Here is a 20,328-nt window from a genome sequence, read left to right as displayed (position 1 = left end):
TTATCTTGAGCTGGTGTCGGACAGATGGGTTTGTCAGTGACTCATGTCATACGGAGCTGCAAGAGAATGTTTGCAGGGAGATTTTCTGCTAATTCCCCTTAATTTAGTTTTAAACCTGAGAGCGAGATTCTGTTCCTATTCATATTGTTGTTTCTGTGTTGTTGTCAGTCATACAGAGGACTTGGGTGCAGGTTGGCGAGCGTGCGTGCATGCCTGCTTTAAAGAGGCTGGGGCACCAGCTGAGTGTTTGCACCTGCTAGCTGATGTCCGAATACCAAGACTAATATAGCTGTGCCTTCTTAATAACACAAATGCACATAGTAGCTCACACACACACACACATAGCCGAGCACAAGGTTCAGACCAAACACACACACATTTATGTTACTTTCACGTGGTACCTTCATACAGATTAATATGCTGAGCATTTTTACTTCATTCAAAGTAATTCTGGCACTGATTAAAGACTGAATCACCATTTGTTAAAGTGTCATATTTAGAGGTTTTGTCTTATATAATCTGTTCATGCCATGACAAGCCGTAGATGTAACGTGGTACCTATGCATCATTTCATATTTGGGGGTCTATGAATACCCACCTCCCTCCACAGAAGTGTCTCCAGTCTCTGCAGATGCCAGTAAACTGGCTCTGCTGCTTCACGGAGAAGGAAATGACCAAAGTGTGTCTGTTTCTATTCCCCAAACATGCAAAAGCTGGTTCTGTGGGCTAGAAAACATCCTGTAAATGTCCTTAAACTTCCCATGGGCGGTAAGGCTGGGGAAGTTCTGAACTTTGGAAATATTTACATTTGAAAACTTTTTGTAGGCATTACAAAAGTTTAGACAATCAAAGGGAATTTATGGCAATTGTTTTGGAAATGTTAAATGCAAAAGAAAAAAGAAATGGGTTACATAGAATTACGTGGAGTATGTTAAATCATTGTCAATCAAGTATCAACGGCATCACTGTAGTGATCTGGTTGATAGGCTCTTAAATTATCAATGAGTTGCTGTTAACTAGGTTTTGGTAGCATATCTGACTGTATAAAAGTGTTGTGTTGGGGAAACCTTAATATCATAGTTCAAACATATTTACCCCTGTGATGTCATCAGATCTTCCTTGACTGGTCTTCGATGTCAAACACTGGTGTAGTGAGTGGGATTCTGCAAACGATCTGTCCATGTGACCTAATTATTGTTTTGACCAATATCATCCAGAGTGATTTTTACTTCTTAATAACTACAGTTACGTTTAATTCCTATGTACATTTTTTCAATTCAAGAAATTCTCATAATTTCGCCGCTCTGAGCAAGGACTCTTGACTAGTTGTCGTCTGGAGAAAGTAGACGCTCCAGCAGGAAACACAGCGGGATACACACTTGTCATGGCTGTATTTTCCTCTGTGCTGCTAAACTCTGCTCAAATGTCTCTTTCCACGTGACGCAAACAGAACCACTGCTCTGTGTGCACACACATATGGGGGGGTAGAGAACATTAAAACATGATGTAGACTCACATGCTGAGTTTAAACAAGACGATGTGTCCGTTTATCCTTTCCTCCCTCGTTGGCGCTGGGGAGTTGGTGAAACCGCTGGTTGGACACGTGTGCAGCTCTGCTGCAACCTGTGAGGTTCAGTCTGCAGTTTGAGCACTGCTCTCCCGAGATGGAGATGCTCGGCTGGTGTTTACTGCCTGTTATGTTTCTGTGTTTTCTGTACAAAAAGAAAACACTGCCTGGAAATGTTAACAAGGTTAGTTAAAAGAAAAGTGCAGTTTTCATGAGCTGCAATAGAAGAAATGAAATCCTCGCCACAGTTCAGGTGATGCTCTGGCTGCTCTTGATCAAAATCGAGGGTTACTTAATGCTTGAACAGGTAACCCTTGTTTGTTTAACTTGTTAGTACTCTGTCTTTGGTTGTATGCATGATGAAAGGATCCACTTTATTCATTCTTGTTAATATTGGTTGCCAGATTTCATTTGTGTTTGTGGAATTTCAGAGTTGTATCTGTGAGTTTTATCTCTTTTCTTTTATTAGTTAGTTTAACATTTCACCTATTACTTAGTTTAATACTTCACCTTACTCACTTTAAATACACTCAAAACGATTTGCTTTATAACACCCACTCAAAAAGTGAGGGTTTTAAATTAAATCTGCCGTAGTGTTTAATATTAATAAAGTTCTCAAAGTTAAAAAGTTGCCCCAACATAGAAAAACAAATAACCTGCTCGGAGTCAGAGTCCCAGGCTTTCTTATGCCCCCTGGAAACCAGGGCAAATCCCAGAGCAGTGCTGCGCTGGTGCACGTGAGAGACGGCAGAAAGACCGCTATTGTCATTATCCTCCGGCATGGCCCAGACTACGTGGTAGCCATGGTAACAACAACATTCTTTCTAGCAGAAGAGTAAAAGAGCAGACGTCCCGGGTATGATGGGAAGAAGTCTGAGTGGGCTGAAATGGGAGCAGATCCACTCGCGTCTGCTGCTCTCGTTAGCGTTCCTGAACCTTAGAGTACGTGTGATTGAGGTTGTTTGAAATCTGTGCTGCCATGTTTCAGCCTCCCTGAGCCTGGGCCCGCCGGCCAGCCCCCCGGAGAAGCTGCTGGGTGCAGAGAGGAGGACAAGGCTCTGAGCTCGGAGGGAACCCCGGGGGTCACGGTCCGGGTCGGCACGCCCAGCCCGCCTCCTCCAGCAGCCCGGGTCCACGCCCCAACGCCCAAGCTGTTCTCACCGAGCAAGATTACCTTCACCGTAAGCACTGATCACATTCTGTACTCAACAAATAATACACGGTAGCTGCGCTGCATCATTTCCCCTCATATTAAAGTTAAATGTTCTGAATTTTTTAGATTGCATTGATTTATGGATTATGAATATTCTTATGGAATTGAAATTTGTATATCTGTGTGTGTGTGTGCGTGTAAGTATGTATGTGTATGTATGTGTGTGTGTATATGTATGTATGTGTGTGTGTGTGTATGTATGTATGTATGTGTGTATATGTGTGTGTGTATATATATATATATATATATATATATATATATATATATATATATAATGTATATCTAAGTCCATATATTTCTGATAATGTCACGTCGAAGGGCATTATCCCACTTATACCACGGTCACTTACCAAAAAAGAAAAAAATTAAATCAGTTATTCATGCTTTAATGTGTTTTCAGTTGAAATCATTCGTTTTATAACAAGCCGCGGCTGAGCGGACTATTTAATCTCATCTGCAGCCGTTGTAACCTGGTAAATTACAAAGTTTTTTAGCAAGCCATAACTCAGTTTCCTTGGTAACGGGAGATATTCTAGTCTGCTCTGCTCGGCTATTTTCTTTTCTCTCCTATTCTGCATCCCAGTCATAAAAAATTGTTAAATTCACCAAATGAATTAAAAGAAATTACAGATTCACTCATTTCGCCGTCCTGCGGTAGCCGGCTCTTCTTCTCAGGCTGTGTGCTGCAAAATGTGCTGCAATTCGGTACAATTTCCCGCGCTGGGCTGCGGATATGACGTGAAATGACGCTGCATGTGCGTTCTCCCCGTTCTCCCGTGCCGGCTTCACTGTTGGCTGCAGTACCCCCAACGACCGTCGTGGTGAAGGGTGGCGCTAGAGAGTCTCATTTTTTAAAAGGAGCCTCAAGCTCCTTTTAAGGCTGCGTCCCAATTGAACCCCTCGCCCTCGTTTTCTTCACTAACCCTAACTTTTGCGCGTTCCCGTGAAGGTAGTGGTGTCCCAATTCCTCTTTTCACCTAGGGGGAGGGGGCATAACGAGGGCTAGGGGCTGAGAATAGCCCCTACGGATCAAGGGATTTCAGATGCTCACTTGGCGAGCGAGGGGGTATGAACATTTCCCAGAATGCTTTTGCCGTAGGCTCTGCGTCGATTTGACTCGCCGACCGAAGGCAAACAGGCAGACTCGTCTCAGAGAAATAGAGAGAAATAATCCTGTGACTCGTCAGATTTGTTTTGGATGTTTCTGATATAATAGTCTTCAGAAACCACAAAGTAATCCAGCTGTTATCTGGGTAATTTACACACATTCAGATAAAGTTGCGGAAGATCACGCCAGAATAAAGGGATTTATGGTTCCGCGTTACACCAACGCAGAGCCTACGGCGTAGGTTACGTAACCTATGCCGTAAGGTCTGCGTCGATGTACGCGGCGACGTGCGCCGTACGCCGTACCCTACGCCGTACCCTACGCCGTAGGCTCTGCGTCGATTTAACGCGGACCCAAACTCCGGAGCCGGCAGACAGAAATCTCTAAATTTCGGAGCAAATTTCTTAACAGGCGTAGCTACAACTGTTAGATTTCATCTATTAAACCAACATCTTCCTAAATGATTTATTTCAGCCAGTCTAATTCTCAACAGAGCTGCGCCCCGGGAGAGAGTTTCTCTCCCAGGAGAGAAACTCGATTGAGCCCCGGTTGCGGATCTTAAGGTTACCTTTATGCCTGAAAAAATATTAAAACTTAATAAAGTGCCATATTAACAGCGCTACAGCTGAAGTTAAAACAGCTTTTGGCTCTCAGCTTCCTGTTCAGGGTAGGGATGAAAACGAGGGGGAGTGGGAGAATGGGACAGGCACCTGGGCCAAGTGCCCTAGATCTCAAGTGCCCTAAAATCTCCCCCTTCTTTTTTAGGGGTTAGGGAAGAAAAGAAGGGCGAGTGGAGAAAAGAAGGGCGAGTGAAGTTGAATTGGGATTGGGCCTAAAGATATCAGGCAATTCGATCGAACTTTTTTTCTAGGTGTAGGTTATCACTTTTAATGTACACCTACCAGCCAATCAGAATCGAGTATTCACACAGACCGGTGTGTGTGTGTGTGTGTGTGTGTGTGTGTGTGTGTGTGTGTGTGTGTGTGTGTGTGTGTGTGTGTGTGTGTGTGTGTGTGTGTGTGTGTGTGTGTGTGTGTGTGTGTGTGTGTGTGTGTGTGTGTGTGTGTGTGTGTGTGTGTGTGTGTGTGTGTGTGTGTGTGTGTGTGTGTGTGTATATATAAAATTATTTATATAAATATATTATTTATATATAATTGTATTACCGGTATATGACATGTCAGTCGGGTTGAGGAGATCCTCAAAGTATTCCTTCCACCGTCCGACGATGTCCCCAGTCGAGGTCAACAGCTCCCCACCCACACCATAAATGGTGCCGGCAGAGTACTGCTTCCCTCTTCTGAGGCGCCGAACGGTCCTCCAGAATTTCCTCGAGGCCGACCGAAAGTCTTCCTCCATGGCCTCCCCGAACTCCTCCCAGACCCGTTTTTTTTCCTCCAGGACCGCCCGAGCCGCGGCTCGCTTGGCCTGCCGGTACCTATCTACTGCGTCAGGAGTCCCACAGGCCAACATAGCCCGGTAGGACTCCTTCTTCAGTCTGACGGCATCCTGTACTTCCGGTGTCCACCACCGGGTTCTAGGATTGCCGCCACGACAGGCACCGGAGACCCTGCGACCACAACTTCAAGCCACCGCGTTGACAATGGAGGCAGAGAACATGGTCCACTCGGACTCAATGTCCCCCGCCTCCCCCGCGATCTGAGAGAAGCTCTCTCGGAGGTGAGAGTTGAAGATGTCGCTGACAGGGGGGTCAGCCAGACGTTCCCAACAGACCCTCACAATCCGTTTGGGTCTGCCCGGTCTGTCCAGCCTCCTCCTCCGCCAGCGCATCCAACTCACCACCAGGTGGTGATCAGTTGACAGCTCAACCTCTCACGGCCCTTCCTGCGGGTGGTGGGCCTACGGGAAGGCGGGCCCACGTCACCATTTCGGGCTGAGCCCGGCTGGGTCTCACAGGCAAAGACCCGGCCACCAGGCGCTCGCCTTCGAGCCCCAACCCCAGACCTGGCTCCAGGGAGGGGCCCCGGTGACGCCTTCCACTGAGGAAGCAGAGAGTATGGACTCTGGGGCGTGCTCATCCATCACCCAAGCCGAGGTCACTGAGGTAGTTCATAAGCTCCTCGTGGCACCGGGGTGGATGAGATTCGCCCTGAGTACCTCAAGTCTCTGGATGACGTAGGGCTGTCTTGGTTGACACGCCTCTGCAACATTGCATGGAGGAAGGGGACAGTACCGCTGGAGTGGCAAACCGGGTTGGTGGTCCCTCTCTTTAAAAAGGGGGACCGGAGAGTGTGCTCCAACTATAGGGGGATCACACTTCTCAGCCTCCCCGGGAAAGTGTACGCCAGGGTACTGGAGAGGAGAATACGGCCGATAGTTGAACCTCGGATTCAGGAGGAACAATGCGGTTTTCGTCCCAGTCGTGGAACACTGGACCAGCTCTATACCCTCCGCAGGGTGCTCGAGGGTTCTTGGGAATTTCCCCAACCAGTCTACATGTGTTTTGTGGATCTGGAGAAGGCATTTGACCGTGTCCCTCGTGCCATTCTGTGGGGGGTGCTCAGTGAGTATGGGGTCCGGGGCCCTCTATTAAGGGCTGTCCGGTCTCTGTATGATCGGAGCAGGAGTTTGGTTCGCATTGCCGGCAGTAGATCAGACTTGTTCCCGGTGCATGTTGGACTCCGGCAGGGCTGCCCTTTGTCACCGGTCTTGTTCATAATTTTTATGGACAGGATTTCTAGGCGCAGCCAGGGGCCGGAGGGGATCCGGTTTGGGAACCGCAGGATTTTGTCTCTGCTTTTTGCGGATGACGTTGTCCTGTTGGCTTCATCGGACCGGGACCTTCAGCATGTGCTGGGGCGATTTGAGGCCGAGTGCGACGCGGCAGGGATGAGAATCAGCACCTCCAAAACCGAGGCCATGGTTCTCCCCCGGGAAAGGGTGGCGTGCCTTCTCCGGGTGGGTGGAGAAGTCCTGCCTCAGGTGGAGGAGTTCAAGTATCTCGGGGGTCTTCTCGGGAGCGATGGAGCGCGAGTGTAGCAGGGTGGATGCTACGGGGGCCCGCCCGAAGGATGGAGAGACACGGAGTTTCGTGCAGACCCTTTTTTATTCAATAATCACCCACACACAGTGCACAAGCACCCAGCATGACAGCAGCTCCTCCGACCCCTTTGCTGCTGTCCAGCTCTGCCTTATGAAGGCTTGCAGGGTGGAGAGGCTGATTGGGCCCACCTGTGCCCTAATCAGCCTGAGTGGCTGCAGCTCCTCCACCCTGCCACACACCCCCAACGCCAAACTCGTGCCGGGGTCTGTCAGGCCGAGCCTACTCCCCCCCCCCCCCCCCCCCCCGCCCCCCTCGGAGCGGGAGAGGAAGCCCGGAACCCTCCGGGCCTTCCTGGTCGGTGGGTCGTCCCCGGCGTCGGCCTGACCAGCGGAACGGTCGCGGGGGTCGCCCCCGGCGTCGGCCCCCCCGCCGTGGAAGACGCTCTCGGGGCCGGGCCCATGGTGGCCTCGGGCCAGACGGCATCCGAGGCCGTGGCCGTGGTGCGTCCAGGACCACCCCCTCCTCCATGACGCGGCCCCCCGCGGGCTGCTGGTCCGCCTCCAGGACCGCCTCTTCCCCCACACTCTGCTCTGGCCGCAGGTCCGGCCCCGTCTCCGCGGGACCCGCCGTCGCGGGGGCCCGACCGAAGGACGGAGAGACACGGCGTTTCGTGCAGACCCTTTTTATTGCTTCTCCGACCCCTTTGCTGCTGTCCAGCTCTGCCTTATAAAGGCAGGCCGGGTGGAGGCGTGGCAGCCACTCAGGTGGATGGGACACAGGTGCGTGTCCCGTCAACCTCTCCACCCGGCCACAGTGAGATTGATGGATTGGTGCAGCGTCCGCAGTTATACGGTCGGTGTACCGGACCGTCGTGGTGAAGAAGGAGCTGAGTCGAAAGGCGAAGCTCTCGATTTACCGGTCAATCTACGCACCTAACCTCACCTATGGTCATGAACTTTGGGTAGTGACCGAAAGGACGAGATCGCGGATACAAGCGGCCGAGATGAGTTTCCTCCGCAGGGTGGCTGGACGCTCCCTTAGAGATAGGGTGAGGGGTCTGGTCACCCGGGAGGAGCTCGGAGTCGAGCTCTGCTCCTTCACATTGAGAGGAGTCAGCTGAGGTGGCTTGGGCATCTGTACCGGATCCTCCTGGACGCCTCCCTAGGGAGGTGTTCCAGGCATGTCCCACCGGGAGGAGACCCGGGGAAGACCCAGGACACGCTGGGGTGACTATGTCTGTCGGCTGGCCTGGGAACGCCTCGGACTCCCCTCGGAAGAGCTGGAGGAAGTGTCTGGGGTGAGGGAAGTCTGGGCATCTCTGCTGAGGCTGCTGCCCCCGCGACCCGGGAACGAATAAGCGGCGGACGATGGATGGATGGATGGATATTATATGACAATATAAGGGGGGGGGGCTGAACTTGATAAGCTTTCCTTCTTTCAGCTCCTTCTCGAACTTGCACTTCATCGTAATGTGCTATTTTTTAAAATATTATTATATATACCGTTTGTTTTATGCTTGTGCATGTTTGAGACAAATAAAAATCAAATCAAATCGAAATCTCGTATCATTTCTTGCAGCCGTCCCAGTCAGGAAGCAGCAACATGAACCTGCCGGACCTGCCCAACTTCAGCCCCAACACCTTCCCTCCGAGCGCCTTCAACTATGAGCGGCCGAGGCACTTCATCCAGTCGCAGCCCTCCTTCCAGGCGCCCAGCTACGAGAGCGTGCTGAGGGACGCCCAGGAGACCCAGAGCAGCCACCAGAGCAGCCACGAGAGCAGCCAGATCAGCCACCAGAACCAGAGCAGCCACCAGAACCAGAGCAGCCACCAGAGCAGCCACCAGAATCAGAGCAGCCACGAGAGCAGCCACGAGAGCAGCCAGATCAGCCACCAGAACCAGAGCAGCCACCAGAACCAGAGCATCCACCAGAACCAGAGCAGCCACCAGAGCAGCCAGCAGAACACCCAGAGCACCCTGAACACCCACCAGAACCTCAGCAGTGCCCAGAGCTGCCAGACGGCCCGGGAGGCCCAGTGCAAGATGACGACGACGCAGAGCGAGTCCTTCTCTCAGTCCCAGTCGGCGTCCAAGACGTTGCTGCAGAGCCAGGCTCAGCTGCAGTCCCAGTTCCAGTCCCTCAGCCTGGGCCAGAACCAGGCCCAGTCCTCCATCCACACGCAGGTCCACAACCAGGCCAACGGAACCAGCAAGTCGTCGCCCTCGTCCTCCAGCCTCAGCTCCCCGGCCTCCTCCTCCGCACCTCCTCTCTCCTTCCCCGGCCCCCTGCCCTCCCCCTGCTCCCCCACCAGCTCCCCCCCCGCCCCGGCCCCCACCTCCTCCCTGCCCCGCACCACCATGCGCTCCACCATCACCCTCACCCCGCGGGTGCCCAGCGCCACTGGGCTGGGCAGCGCCACCCTGCCGGCAAACCAGGACAGCATGTCGGCCTCAGCGGCGTACCTCTGCTCCGTGCTGCCGTCCCAGGGCTCCTCCATGTTCTCCTCCAAGCTGTCTCCCAACGCCGGCCTTCCCCGGGCCTCCACCTCCCCCTCCGTCTCCCCCCTGTCCCCCCCAAGCCCCGTCCCTCCTGTTAAAGTCTCCCCTGCTCCGGCCTTCCTTCCTCAGCACCCGGTGTCCCCTTCCCTCCCTCGCTCCCCCATCCCTCCCTCCAATCCCTCTTCCCTTTCTCCCTCCATTCACTCTCCCTTCTCTCCCCTCTCTCCCTCCAATCCGTCTTCCCTTACTCCCTCCATTCACTCTCCCTTCTCTCCCCTCTCTCCCTCCAATCCCTCTCCCCTTTCTCCCTCCATTAACTCTCCCTTCTCTCCCCTCTCTCCCTCCATTAACTCTCCCTTCTCTCCCCTCTCTCCCTCCATTCCCTCTCCCCTCTCTCCCTCCATCACTTCCCCCCTCTCTCCCTCCATCCCCTCGCTCCCCCAGCTCAGTTCTCCACAGAGCTTCAGCAGGGAGCCACCTCCCGTCGTCTCCCTGCCAGCCGGCTACAAGGGGACAGCAAACACGTGAGTCGAGATCAACACGTCTCCGGCATCAACATGAACCTGTAAATCATGAAAACATGTGTCAGCACTTGCAATAATAAAGATATTGTATGAGGTGAGGCCATCTGCCCGACCGCTTGGTTGAGGGTCAGTCATGCAGCAGGACGAGAAAACTTTGTGCCTCAAGCTCCACAATACGGTTTGACGTACATGCACGAAAATCGGTACACACCTGTATCATGTCGCAACTTAAAGAAAAGTCTCTTGGCGCCATGGCCGAAGCCGAACAGGAAGTCGGCCATTTTGAGTTAATCGTGTAATTTTGGCGCAATGTCATTCCTTCGGCAGTTAATACGGCTCGAACTGTAACGTGCACCCAGGTGTGTTATACATCAAAATGTGCGTCTCCATCCTGCAACAACGTGCATTACTTTTCTCTTTCAAAAGCATTACCGTGGCGACGCTAGACGCCAAAAAGCTCGCCCCCCTTCATCTGATTGGTTCAGACAGAAAAAACTTTGAGCCTCAAGCCCCACAATACGGTTTGACGTACATGCACGAAAATCGGTACACACCTGTATCATGTCGCAACTTAAAGAAAAGTCTCTTGGTGCTATGGCCGAAACCGAACAGGAAGTCGGCCATTTTGAACATTTTGAATTAATCGTGTAATTTTGGCGCAATTTATGCCATTCCTTCGGCAGTTAATACGGCCCGAACCGTAACGTGCACCCAGGTGTGTCATACATCAGAATATGCGTCTCCATCCTGCGACGACGCGCATTACTTTTCTATTTCAAAAGCGTTACCGTGGCAACGCTAGACGCCAAAAAGCGTGCCCCCCCTTCATCTGATTGGTCCATATTTGATAGTTCCCCAAAAGTCACCAAATTTTGCAAGCAAGCCAGGCCTGGCGATAAATTTCATATTTCATGGTTTGCATTAATGGGCGTGGCCTAATGGCTCAACAGCGCCCCCTAGAAAACCTTTCTCTGCCAGAACTTTTCAACGGGTTGTGATAAAGACATGTGGGTGGTGTCATCGAACTTGGTTTTAAGTCCTTGACCTTCATTGGCCTGAATTAGCCCCACCCCTTCTTCTGATTGGTCGATATTTCATAGTTCCTATTTTCTGCCATAACTTTTGAATGGTTTGACATAGTAAGTCGTGGGTGGTGTCATTTCTAATATGCTTATGGGGGGCGGTGGCCATGAGTGCGAGGGCCCGTTCATTGCTGCTTGCAGCTTTAATTTCTAGTTAAAATGTCTCATTTTTAGTCAAAAAATCTCATTACACTTAAAACAAGAGTCATTACCAAAAAAATAACTTTTTATTAACTTAGTTATTTTCACCTGTTTCATGTAAATTTTCACTTGAAATAAGTAGAAAATCTGCCAGTGGGACAAGATTTATCTTCTCATTACAAGCAAAAAAATCCTTTTCCACTGGCAGATTTTTCTACTTATTTTAAGTGAAAATCTACTTGAAACAGGTGAAAATTATTGTTTTCTTTTCAGTGATGAGTCTTGTTTTAAGTGTAATGAGATTTTTTTTGACTAAAAATTAGACATTTTAACTAGAAATGAGACTTGGTAAGATTTTGAGTTTTTGCAGTGTACAGTCCAGTCCGATCTGGCAGGTCCAGTACTTCCACCGCAGGACGCCCCTCTCTACCTTCAGAAACAGAATCTAACCCCACTCTCATCTGCTTTCTGCAGCTGAACTTCTGATGTATTTCTTTTCTATCAGTCACTTTGGATAAAAGGATCCGCTAAGTAAAAAGTCGTGTTCAAGGATCTGCACTCACTTGTTGACTCCTTTTATTTGTCCTTTTCATGCTCTATTTACTTTCTCTCTCTTGACTCTGCCAGGCTTCCTAAACCCATCTTGAAAAAGTCTGTAGCACCTCGGCCTTCCTCCTCTCGCTCCACCGATGAAGACATCCAGGGCTCCAAAGACGCCCTGATCCAGGATCTGGAAAAGAAGCTCCGCTCAAAGGAAGCCAGGAGAAGACAGAGCCAGGTAGGAATGTGGAACCAGCGACGGGCCCCGTCACAACCTTGAAGTTAAACGCCTCCAGTATAGAACATGCCATTGGACTGGTTTCATACCAGCAGAATATTTACCGTATTTTCCGCACTATAAGTCGCACCTAAAAGCCTTTAATTTTCTCAAAAACCGGCAGTGCGCCTTATAATGCAGTGCGCCTTAGATGTGATCATTATGGTAATTTCTGTTACTGTAGTCGGGGAGATTGTGGGTAATGTAGTTGGTGTCGCCGAAGTAATGGCGCTAAAAACGTCAGTAATCGTCACAGACGTTCAAGACAACAGCAGCGACGCTGACTCGCATAATGGCGACATTGACGAGACGGAGCAAAGCTGGTTTTTATTTTGTTTTGTTTTGTTTTGTTTATTTTGTTTTGTTTTGTTTGTTTTGTTACTTTTCTTCTTGTTTTTTGGTTTTTTTTTGCATTTGCTGTAGGATTTTGTAGCATTTCCTGTAGCGCAGCTCCATCAGGTAGATATGTAACTCAACCCCAGCCACTATAGTACGGTATTTTACCATATATTTAGTGCGCTTTATAATGCGGTGCGCCTTATATATGAAGGGTGTTTTAAAAGAGGCCTTTTATTGAAGTTGCACCTTATAATACGGTGCGCCTTATAGTGTGGAAAATACGGTAGATAAAAGGTCAAAATACTGAGCAACAACAACAAAGTTAACTTCTTCTTCCTCCCCAGTAGCACTTCACATCTCAGGTGTTTAAGGGTGTTTTAGGTAAGAACCAGTTCAGGATCACTGGGTGGCTTAAATGTCCAACACCTTCAAGTGAAACCCATTTGTATCTACAAAAATCAGCATTATTTTCAGCATAATTTTATCCTAGACTTTTACTGTTTGCCGGTGTTTTCTTTTTTCATTTATCACAAAAAAGTCTTACATTCCACACACAATTTTATTTATTTTATTTAGCCTTTATTTAACCAGGTTAGTCCCATTGAGATCGGGGGTTTCTTTTACAAGGGAGACCTGGCCAAGATAGCAGCAACATAGTTACAGAATTAAAAGATAAAAAACAAACAAACAAATAAATTAATTACATAAAGACACAATTCATTAAAGTGGCACTATGTAACTTTTCCACCTTAATATCATATTTCCAGAGTCCTTGTGATGGTACATCAACTTCCAACAGGTTTAATGACACCTCTGTCATGGTCTGAGGGGTCTGTATCGCCTTCACTGGCACTATGTAACTTTGAGGTGCATGGTAGGAACCCTGCCACACTAAAAAACTACACATTTTTACGGCTTTGACCGCTTTACGGCATACGTCACTTCCCCCTCCTTCCCGATTCGTAGTCAAGACGAAAATGGGCGGGGCGTGGAGCGCAGAGCTCAGGAGAAGCTGGTAACCCGTTGCTGCGTTGTGGCTGCAGCAGCTCCACGTAACAGACATGGGGAAAAGATCGCTAATGGTTTAACTTTTCAACGGTTTCCTGCTCGGAGGCAGAACCACGGAGGCCGGCCAAGTATCTGATAACAAAGTAAAAGAGTAAAAGAGTTGTGGGCTCGGTTGGATCGCGGCTGTAACGACCAAACATAACGTTCCTCAGTAAACAAACAAACACGCACACAGACGGATCAAAACACGGGTTTATTAAACCACAAACAAACACTCGCAGACAAACACGCACGCACACAGACGGGTGTCGGATCAAAACACGGGTTTATTAAACCACAAACAAACACTCACAGACCGGGGTCGGATCATTCAAACAGGTTTTATTCCCCACTACTCACGCTAAACGCAGTTGCTGGCCAGCTCTGCGGTGCGATTAATTTTGTTGAGGAAAAAATATTAACTATTTGATTTGTAGCTGCAGAGGAAAAAAATTATCTCACGAGGAAAAAAAAATATTGCTCTCGCCTCGGAGCCTCTTCAGCATAATATAGCAGTCAAAAAAAAAGAAAAGAAAAGTAAGAGTAATACAAAACATGTACTGTATGTTGTACTATTATACTAATTTATTGAAACACATGGCGAGTCAAACATTTACCATAGCAGCTGCCAAACACTCCTAAACAAGGTAGCCTAAGACGTGGGTTGTGCAGAACTGCGGCAGTAAATCCCTTTTAAAGAGTGGCGCTCCGACGAGGAGCTCCATTCTTTAGTAGGGATTTCATATGGATCCAAACCGTTAATAGTCATTATTTTCTCCATATACCGCTTCCTTGTTTAAGGTATCCCGGTAAATTCCGGTAAAGTCTTTTTTTTGCGTTCCGTCTGTTCACTTGGTGAAACAGAAAAGCGTCCCGTCTTCTCTCAAAACAAATGCACGCGACGGGACAGGAGTTTTCCGGCAGTACGCGCTGGTGCTCATGGGAAATGTAGTGTTCTTTCTGGTAGAGCTGGTAACGCTTTTGTCCAAAAGATGCCGCCAAACTCAGAAAAGCTGAAAGTTACGTTGTGCTGATTTAAAACACTTGCATACAGACAGTCAGAACTCCACTCTTTTTATCAGAGCTTTAAATTCGGTCACAGGTATGAGGTTTCGTAAATGCAGTTCGGATTGAAGTTTATTCCAAGCATCTGGTGCTGAAAACCTAAAAGAAAGTATGGAAAGTAACGCATTTTTAAATTATTTATTTATAGTTATTACTGAGCATTAGTTTGATTATACTTTACTGTGTAAAATGTTAGGTGCCCCTAATCATTCTGTATTTTTGTTTCACGATTCTCTAATTAATTTTCTCATATTTTGAGTGTTTCCATTTTTTTTCCTCTACTTGGAACCCCTTCCCTTACAATGTTATTACATTTCAAGGTGAGGCGTTCCATCTATTTCTGTAAAAATTGTAAACCGACAGGTTAACGTACGGTTTTGTTTCCACAGAAACTCTCCTACGAGGAGCGGATGGCTCGCAGGCTTTTGGGTCCAGACAACGCAACGGAGATGTTTGACCAGGACAATCTTTCAGACTATCAAACCGACCAGGTAAGTCAACGGTGGTAAACGCTTGCATTTATTCATATTAGATTTATTTAAAGGGGACCTATTATGGCATCTACGGTATATCTATTTTAAACAGGCCTTGAATGTCTTAAAAACAAGCTTTTGATTGTTTTTTCTAAATAAATTAGAAATTCAGCCTCTGAGCCATGTCTTTATCTTCCCATTCTCTAACCTCATTATCTATGCAGGATTCTGAGTGGGCGGGGCTATGATAATGAAGCTCTGTGCTGATTGGCTGCCTGGATGACGCGTAGCAGGGGAGGGCACGAAGCCTCGCTTGTGTTGGTTTTTACAACCAACAACAGAGAAATTCACATGTCTAGCTTGAACAGACGCCATCACGATACACCGCTACGAAAAAATAGTTGTGGGCGTGGTTTCACGCATCGGAGGCCAACCTATGTAAATGGCTCCTGTTGTTACGTAACGACGGGAGCAGAATCTTATTGGCTCGTAGAAGTCACATGACACTGGACGGCTCATCCGGGCGGCTGTACAGACACTGCAGAATTTGGTTGCTTTCCTCCTTCTAGTTGGCAGGCTGAGGGGAAACCACTTTATATATGTTAAAGCAAGAAAAAACCTGTTTTTCATAATAGGTCCCCTTTAAGCTCTGGATCAACACCACCATGGCTTCCATGCCATTTTTAAGAAAGACCTCACTGGATAGAGCGGCGTGGCTGTGAGTGGATAGACGGGGAGCTGGTTCCCCTCTCGGGGCCTCCGGATGGGCCTCGAGTTGAGAAGGCCTGGCGCTGGAATCAGCAGTCGCAGTGACATGCTGTCATTCTGGACACTCACTCGTGTGTGTGTGTGTGTGTGTTCGTTCGTGTGTGTGTGTGCGTGTGTGCTGCATTGCTCCGTCAAAAAGCCTCTCGCTCCCAGGGCTTTGCACCATCTATTCTCTCCCTCTCCCACACATACACACCATCAGCAGAGGCATTTACACACACACACACACACACACACACACACACACACACACACACACACACACACACACACACACACACACACACACACACACACACACACACACACACACACACACACACACACACCATCCTCTCAAGCCAACAATGTTTGTCAGCAGCTATTTCTAGCCTTCTTTTTGACTATGACTCTGTTTCCCTCATGACAACAGCACTATTGTGTTGGAACATACACATCACAGGGTTATGGTCCTGCCATGTTCTCATCTCGTTGATCGCTGTGATTAGTTTCCAGAGCTGAAATCCGTCATGACTTCTTTCTTTTTATGTTGATGTGTTGTTTGTTGCAGCCAGATTCACCAGGGGGAAGACAGGCTGGTGGACTATGGTAAATACTCATGTTATTCATGCATCAACCTCGCTCTTGAACTTTAATCCAGATCTGAATATAACCCTCCGATACACTAGCAGGTGTGAAGGGAATCAGTCAGGTGAAGCACAACAGAGACCCCATCAGAAATATCCAACATGACCTGTTTCTGTTTACTGAACCATGACGTTTACCTCGACTGCTCTGGGAATCCGTGCATAACACTTGGAAGTTGTTTACCATATTAATGTTAATTCAATATCTGTCGTTCAGCTTCCAGTCCACCTGGGATGTTTGAGATCCAGACTTATTCCAAACAGTTATCACTAGTTGATGGGAATATGTACACAAACACTTCCCACTGGTGTGTCAGGTTATGTTTTAACACTTTTAGTTCAGCAATTCCTCTATTAATATCTCTGTGTCTAAAAACAATCTGTGTCTGATTTAGAACTGCAGGTCACAGATTGTCATCGATCTTACACCAAAGAAGATCAGTATTCACAAAAAGAATGTGCCTTACTAAAATAAGACATGAAATTTGTGAAAATATTCTCTACAATTATTATCTTCTGTTGTCAAAAATCAAATGAGTACGAGTCTTCTATGAATTTATTTTTTCTATCCACCGAGCACAAGAGTCGCCCCCTGCTGGACATCATGTAGAATGCAGGTTTATAGCACTTAGTATTGAGTTTGACACAAGATGATATGCTATTAAAACAAAAAAAGCAACCTATTTCTTATGTCTTGAATTAGAAAAAGCTAATTCAGTCATTCTCAACTCACTTTAACAAGAAATAAGATTTAAAACAAAGCCATATGACACTTTTCACGCTGCAATAGAAACACTGTCCAAATAGTTAATACTTCTGTTTCATAACAGGATAAGATAGGATAAGATAAGATAAGATAAGATAAGACAATCCTTTATTTCTCCCTCAATGGGGAAACTCACAGCAGTACACTTAACACACACACACAGGGGAGGGGTAAAAGAAAGTAAAAAAGTAGAAAATATATATAATTACAAGATATAAACAATATATACAGTACATTGCAATGGAAGTAGAGGTAGTGCGAGATAAAAAAAAACAGTGCAAAAAAGCAGGTAAAATGTGTGAGGTTTACCATAGAAAAGACCATATTTTATTTTGTGCATGTATGTATGTGTGGTGTATATTGTAAAACTCAGTCACTGGAGACATGAGGTGATGAATAAATGATGTGCCGTCACAGGGGAAGGCACCTCTCGGGGACAGACGAGAGGATTTCTGAGGGACCAGCGATCCAGGAGAAATGTTACGCTCCTCGCTTCCTGCAGGTCCCCCAAGACCTCACCGTGGAGGAGGGACGCTTCTGCAGAATCGACTTCAAGGTGACCCATTCAGCCTCACACTGTTTTCCTTTTTTTTTTTTTTTTTAATACTCTTTTTATTGGTTTTTCAATTCGACACAACAAAATGTAGAAATAAAATTTAAAAAAACCCACCCCAAACCAACAGTAAGCGCATGTACGTATACATAAAATGAATAAGTAAATAAAAAGGTAAATTAAGAGACAGGTAAATGAAGAGCACATACATGGGATAAGTGAAAAAAGAATAGGCAGTCCTCATCCTTCAGGGGCAGAAGCTGAGTTAAGGCTTCTGTAAGAAGGAGTGCAATGATTCCTCCAAAACTTGTCCCATTTGTGATTAAGGTCATGAGTCAACTTCTCGAAAGGAACAAGAGCAGAAATCTGTGACATCCACATGTCGACTGTAGGGACCTGGGGAGTTGTCCACCGCAGCAAGATACATTTTTTAGCCAGGAACAAAAGAATTATCAACAGAGATTTGGTGTCCGTGTCCAAAAAATTGTCTGGAGCGTCATAATTAAGTAAAAAGAAAGAAGGAGTCAACAAGAGCTGTTTACCAGTGACCTCCTGGATTACAGAGTGAACCCCCTTCCAGAAAATCTGGATGTGACACATGACCAAAACAAATGGATAAATGTACCTTTGTGTGTCTTACATTTATAACAAAGGTTGGAAGTGTCAGGGAACATTTTCTGGAGGTGAACAGGAGAGTAGTAAGTCCTGTGAAAAAATGTAAAGTTCTGTTCATGTATAGAGATTGAGGTATCAGAACTGTTTTCCTACACGTCTGAAGGAACTCGTGCTTCACACACGTGAAGCCGGTGCCACAATGAAGCTGCCGTGAATGGAAGAAAAAGCCGCTGTCCCTCTCATCGCTGCAGGTCGGAGGCCTCCCAACACCAGACATTTCCTGGTACCTGGACGGGAAAGCCATTCGTCCAGACGACTACCATAAGATGTTGGTGTGTGAAAAAGGGATGCACTCGTTCATTATAGAGATTGTGACGGTGCATCACGCCGGTGTGTACGAGTGTGTGGCCAGGAACCGAGCCGGGGAGGGCAAATTCACCATGAAGCTCGAGGTTCTAGGTAAGACTTTACTGCACCCTTTAGAACGGAGCAATACGGATATACGTGACTTCACCTGCTGAATGTGTTTGTGTGCAGCTCAGGAAGCTCTCCGTCCTCCCACCTTCACCCAGAAGATGTCCAACTCCAGGGTTCTTGAGGGGGACAGCGTTCGGTTAGAGTGTAAAGTGGATGCTTCCCCTCCTCCACAGCTTTACTGGAAGAAGGATAAAGACATGCTGCGCATAGACCCCTACAGAATGAGGTGCGTCTCCTGAAGCTCTACTTCGTCCTCACTAGGACACTGATAACACACACTGTTGTTGGACGAACCTGGTAAAATAAGACATGAACATACAGGCTAATGTTTTGTTGAGCTGCCATCATGGTACCCAGTCACAGAGGAACCATTTCTGTACGCTTTAGCAATATGGTAATGAGTTAGATCCATTTCTCCCCCTGATTGATAATGGGGGGGGGGTGGTAAAGTCTACACCCAGATGATGCTGTTGGGTTGAGATCTGGACTCTGGAGATCAGTTCTTTAGTGAAAATGGTGAATCCCTCTCACAGTTTGAGTCTGATGAATCCTGTCATTGTCATCTTGAGCTTTTCTTTAAGAAAGAAAGAAAGAAAGAAAGAAAGAAAGAAAGAAAGAAAGAAAGAAAGAAAGAAAGAAAGAAAGAAAGAAAGAAAGAAAGAAAGAAAGAAAGAAAGAAAGAAAGAAAGAAAGAAAGAAAGAAAGAAAGAAAGAAAGAAAGAAATCCCTCTTTTTATTCTGAAAAAGAGTGAATGTGGACCTGTGATCAGATTACACAGCCACATTTACATGTAAAAGTGAAGCTATTTTCAATATAAAAATTGTATTAAGTCTTACTGTTGTTTTATTTTTATTTTTTTTTAAACTCGATTTCCACATATTCCCCAGATCTGAATATAAACACTTGCACTTTTTCCTCCAACATGATAGTTTTCCACCATCCTCTGATGTGGTTGTGCACCTCCTGCACTGGAAATACTGGTTTCAGAAAAAAGAAATGGAAACTTTGAGAGTCATTCAGAAACTTTTTTTTTCTTCTTCTTTCTCTAAACACCAAAAATCTTTGGTGTTTTTGGGGCATAATTTGCAGCACGCATGTTACCAAATCTGAAATGGAGCGGTGGAAGCTGGCATTAACTATCAGCTCTCAGGGGCCGATGGTGCTGCACCTCAGTGTCCCTCTTCTTTTTTTTTCTTTTCTTTTTTTAAATTTGTATCCAGATTTTTTCCCCATTTTCATCACCCAGTGCTCTTACCTAAGTGACAGTCCTGGGCATTGCTCCCCTCTGCCAACCCAGGGAGGTTCTTCTTAACCTTCTTAACACTTAACAGTGTCCCTCCTCTAACGTGATCTCCTCTTGTCCCCGTTCCCCAGCCTGTACCAGGACGGCTCTGGACGGCAGTGCCTGCTGATAGAGAGGGTGATGAAGTCGGACGCTGGCTGGTACACGCTCTCTGCCATTAACGAAGCTGGCATGTCCACGTGCAACGCCAGGCTGGACGTCGCCAGTAAGTGCTCGGCTCTCCATGCAAATACACGTGAACGAGTGCGTCCCGGCTATCAGCAGATGGCCCGATAGTCTCCATGGCAGCCAGGACTGTAAAGTCCAGCAGCAGATGGAGGAGGCCGCGTGCTCCATGTGAATC

The 20,328-nt window shown here is 47.3% G+C and overlaps 1 protein-coding gene across 3 annotated transcripts in view; it reads left to right on the top strand.

The window, feature by feature from the left end:
- myot (myotilin) overlaps nt 1-20,328 on the top strand; it is a 39,652-nt gene that overhangs the window by 15,009 nt on the left and 4,315 nt on the right. For all 3 annotated transcript variants that reach the window (XM_061725890.1, XM_061725891.1, XM_061725892.1), the window contains 9 exons: nt 2,556-2,748; nt 8,468-9,912; nt 11,763-11,913; nt 14,793-14,894; nt 16,195-16,232; nt 17,454-17,592; nt 18,456-18,663; nt 18,742-18,907; nt 20,057-20,190. In XM_061725890.1, the coding sequence (XP_061581874.1) occupies nt 2,556-2,748; nt 8,468-9,912; nt 11,763-11,913; nt 14,793-14,894; nt 16,195-16,232; nt 17,454-17,592; nt 18,456-18,663; nt 18,742-18,907; nt 20,057-20,190 (2,576 nt within the window). The remainder of the gene's footprint in view (nt 1-2,555; nt 2,749-8,467; nt 9,913-11,762; nt 11,914-14,792; nt 14,895-16,194; nt 16,233-17,453; nt 17,593-18,455; nt 18,664-18,741; nt 18,908-20,056; nt 20,191-20,328) is intronic.

This window comes from Cololabis saira, chromosome 7 (genome assembly GCF_033807715.1).
Source record: "Cololabis saira isolate AMF1-May2022 chromosome 7, fColSai1.1, whole genome shotgun sequence".
Classification (NCBI taxonomy): Eukaryota; Metazoa; Chordata; class Actinopteri; order Beloniformes; family Belonidae; genus Cololabis; species Cololabis saira.
This window is presented reverse-complemented; position numbering and strand designations above follow the sequence as displayed.